Source organism: Culex pipiens, chromosome 2 (assembly GCF_016801865.2).
Source record: "Culex pipiens pallens isolate TS chromosome 2, TS_CPP_V2, whole genome shotgun sequence".
Taxonomy (NCBI): domain Eukaryota; kingdom Metazoa; phylum Arthropoda; class Insecta; order Diptera; family Culicidae; genus Culex; species Culex pipiens.
The window spans coordinates 39,613,704-39,617,807 of record NC_068938.1 but is presented as its reverse complement, the minus strand read 5'-3'; the positions used below and the strand labels follow the sequence as shown (position 1 = coordinate 39,617,807).

Genomic DNA, 4,104 nt, shown 5'->3' with positions numbered 1-4,104 from the left:
TTGGTGGCGTCGATCAATTATGCGGAAAGCAATTTCCGTAACTGCTCCCTCACCAAGAAAGGATCGTCCCGATCCGTATCGACTGCATAGAAATTTTCCATCGGAAAGAACTACCAAACAGGTCACTTAGCGAGTTTGAAATATCTAAAGCTTCTTTGGTGATGTTTGAAACATTATAGTTGTTGCTGTTTTGTAATTCAGTTTTACAAATATTTGTAATCAAAGAGTACGTAATCCTTAATTACATCTTCGTTTGTTACATTTCTGTAACTCTGAATTACAAATCGAGACTTGTAATTAGCTATTACAAACAAACTATTATTTCATTGTAATGTTTCCTCTTAACAATTTCAAACACACTCGATTAACTTAAATTTTTTTGCTACATAATTTTGAAATGATTTTCTTTGTTTTTTTTATCACTCACACACCTTCTAAAAATAAATTTTGAATCGTGTTTTTTCCTTTTGTCAAATTAGTTAATCTGATTTTCGAATTGCTGATTTTGTTTTTACTCACACACACTTACTTAACTTATCAAAATTGGAAAAATATTTTTTAAATTTTGAATTTGGATTTTTTTTCACTTTAAATTTTGTTGCTTGTTGAAAATCCGGGTAACGCTGTTCCTTTGTCCTCCTCGTCGAAGGTGTTGAAGTCCACGTCGTGCTGCGCTCCTGAACTCTGACCGAGTTTTTCGCGATGTGCACACGATGGTATCACGCCTCTTGCCGAAGTATCCAGCGGATAACGTTGGTTCATCTTCTTCGGTCGGTGGCTATTTCACCAGGCAATTTCCTTGGCTGCTTCACTCCTGATCTCCAGAGCCGTTGGTGACGAATTTCTGCTGAATGAACAACTGCCGTGTTTTCCGCATTAACTTGCACTTTTGGTCTCACTACCGAGATTTTCGCGAACGACCACTACAATCACTGGGCACAGCCACCTTTCGGCGAAGACTCGACTGCGCCAGTTATAAAACGTCCATTATGAAAGGGTGGTTTTCTTTTAATTAATTACTCCAAAGTGTTGAGTTTGACGGTCCAAAACGTTCTGATTTTATTGTAATCAAAAAGTCCCCCAGAGCCTCACACACGAGGTACTGAGGTTTTGCTTACTGAGCATTAATCGAGCTACTTGCTTTAATCGCGGCGAGGTAAACGAAGTTTAGCTTTGTTCGCAGTTTGGGTTACTGTTGTTGGCTGTGCTGACGATGTTGGTGGCGTCCATCAATTATGCGGAAAGCAATTTCCGTAACTGATGTTATTGTCGATTTCGCTCATATGTTTTTTTAGTTCTAACAAGAAATTATGCATCGTTTCTTGAATACTATGGGACTTTAAGGAACACTTTTCTCGCAATCCTCGCCTAAAAGCTAATTTTCATTGCTTTTCTAAATAAAAAAAATCTTTAAAGTTAGCAAAATCTTTTTATGGTAAACAACTTGTAATTTTAAGTTTTTCTCCATTGAGTAATTTGCTGTTTTTTAACAAAGAAAGATTTTCAAAATGTGTATACTCTTTTATTCAATTCTGTTTGTTTTGGCTTCTTATTTGATTTAAATCTTGGAGAATAAAAAAAAACTTATTTTAACCTGTTATAACCTCGAAATAATTATGCATATTTTCAGAATTGTTGTTTACTACTTTGTAGAGAAACAGTCATTCACTACCATCACAACCCTGGGTGCTCAGTTTTTGCCACCGCACACCGGATCTACCCTGCTGGGAGCCCTCGGAACTTTGCAGAGAGTGCTTCCGAGAGGGATCCTCATTCAACACGTATTAGACATTCATTCACGAGAGTTGATGCATGGCGAGAGACAGAGCAGCGGAGGAAAACACAGTTTTTCCTTGCCTTTTTCCCTCTCTCTCTATCCCCACCATTCACAACAGCGCGCGAGCTAAGCGGATTAATAGTCATTTTTCCCAACCCGGCTGAAGCGACTGAGAAGCCTTCCCCCCCTGTTCGGAGACCATTGTCACCCGGACGATGGTGGTCTTTATTTCGTACCTGGTGTGTACACCAGGTCCCAACACAACATTTCAACATGGCCCGCGTGGTTGCTGTGGCTGCTGGGAGGATGATGGAGTATCATAATTTCACCTTTTTCTCTAACCCTTCTATGTTTTTTCGTCCTTGTCTAACTGGAGCGTTTCGGTTGTACTCTGTGTTTCAACTTTTTGCTCCCGAAAGTCCTTATCGGCTTAGCTGGCTGGAGCTGCTTGTGTGCACTATGGAAACCTTGGGTTTGAATCATTTTTTTTTATCCTGGAAACCGACCACACACAGTCAGATGCATAATGGCAACCATTCACTCGATGAATCGGCACAGGTGAATTCAAATTGGACGTAATGATGGCAATTACGCTTTTATGTTTAGACAAAAGGGAGATAATACAATGCCTTTGAAATTCTGATTCTGTGTGTCTATTAAAGAACTCAATTTTAATTTACAGACATTATTCAAATTTTCAAAAATAGTTTTTTTGAGACTTTGAAATGAAATCCAAGGGAAAAAATCCATTTAAATCAAAACCTTATCGCATCGTGAATCTAACCCAATGACGCAGTACTTTCCCTCCGAGAGCCAGGATTTCTGCGCAAGCTGATTTTTTTCAGATCTCCGAAATCTACAATGGCTCATAATAACAGCGTGTAAGCCCTACCGAATCCCCTTGTACAAACAGCCGTTTTGAGCCGTGCGCCGTCAGCCGAAACGAATCATTATGATGGATGCCAACAGATGACAGAGAGAGAAACGCAGATCTTCGCAGCATGCGTGCCAGGATCAACGAGCACCATCATTGGGTGAGGGGACGAAACGTACAGTTTTGCTTTGAGCGCGTGCGACCCTTATGCTCAATTACGGTGGCATTGTGTTGTACTAGGTTATGTTATCTGGCTAATGATGGATTTGCCTTGTTGAACTCGGTGCGATAGAGTCTGAAAACAACACTTTAAAAATTGCTATCTTAATCCGTTTGTTGAAAGCACTTGAGAAAGTACTATAAAAACCGTCGAGTCCGTCGAGTTAGCATCACAACCGTAGTACACCGCCTCAACCAACCATGAAGATCTTCATCGCGTTCGCTGCCTTGGTGGCCTTTGCCAGTGCCTCCGCCATCCCGGAAACCCGCGGCCTCAAGGAAGACCTCAAGGACTTCCTGGCCCTGGTCCCGGTGGACAAGCTGACCTCGCTGGCCCTGGACTACTACGCCAACGACAAGGAAGTGCAAGCCGCGTTCGCCTACCTCCAGGACAAGGAATTTGCCGCCATTTGGGATCAGCTGTTTGCGCTAAAAGAAATCAAGGACCTGCTGAACTACCTCCAAGACGCTGGTCTGGATGTGTACCATGCGTTGAATGTGGTCGCCGACCTGCTGGGCTTGAACCACGTTAAGCCGATTCGCCGCGAAGGGTTGATGAAGACCGGAGGACTCAGCGGATTCCTGGAGGAAGCTCTCGCGTTGCTGCCCAAGGACCAGATCAAGGCCCTGTTTGAGGAAAAGCTGAAGACCAGCCCCGAGTTCAAGGCACTGTTTGAGAAGCTGCAGCACGCTGATTTCCACAAGCTGGTGGAGTTTTACAACGTGAGTATTGCGTATTTCTTGAGTTGATAAGTACTGATTGAATCGTTTTTGCAGAACTCTAAGGAGGTTCAGTCGCTGTTCCAGAAGTTGCGCGAGCACGGAATCGATGTCGACAAGTTCGTTGAACTGGTGGCCTCGTTCTTCGGTTGGGGAAAGTTCTGGTAAATCTAGTCACACTGTTTTACTGACCATGTAATAAATCGTTTTCAATCAATGTCCATGAGTTTAATTATATATAATTTGTAACAAAAGTGAAAAAATCTTTCGTTGCGGCAAATCTCCTCCAACAATTTTGCCCCTCCCAGCTTCATTTGCGATGCAACAAAACGTCATTACTTCCCTTGTAGCGATTCGGCCAAAATTTGAAAACATATTTCCGTAACTACAAACGCCGCGCAACTATTGCCTCGCTGCTTCCCCTCATTAGAAGTGTAATATTTACAGCGATAGAGAAGAAAAAAATCGCTCCCTTCTGATCAGGAAAAATACACAGTGACAATTTTTATGTTTA

General features: G+C 42.1%; 1 protein-coding gene across 1 annotated transcript; it reads left to right on the top strand.

The window, feature by feature from the left end:
• Window positions 1–3,054: 3,054 nt before the first annotated feature.
• On the top strand, window positions 3,055–3,807 carry LOC120420470 (protein G12-like). Its single transcript, XM_039583503.1, has 2 exons — window positions 3,055–3,593; window positions 3,648–3,807. The coding sequence occupies exons 1-2, from the start codon at window positions 3,072–3,074 to the stop codon at window positions 3,756–3,758; spliced, it is 633 nt and encodes a 210-aa protein (XP_039439437.1). The 5' UTR covers window positions 3,055–3,071; the 3' UTR covers window positions 3,759–3,807.
• Window positions 3,808–4,104: the final 297 nt, after the last annotated feature.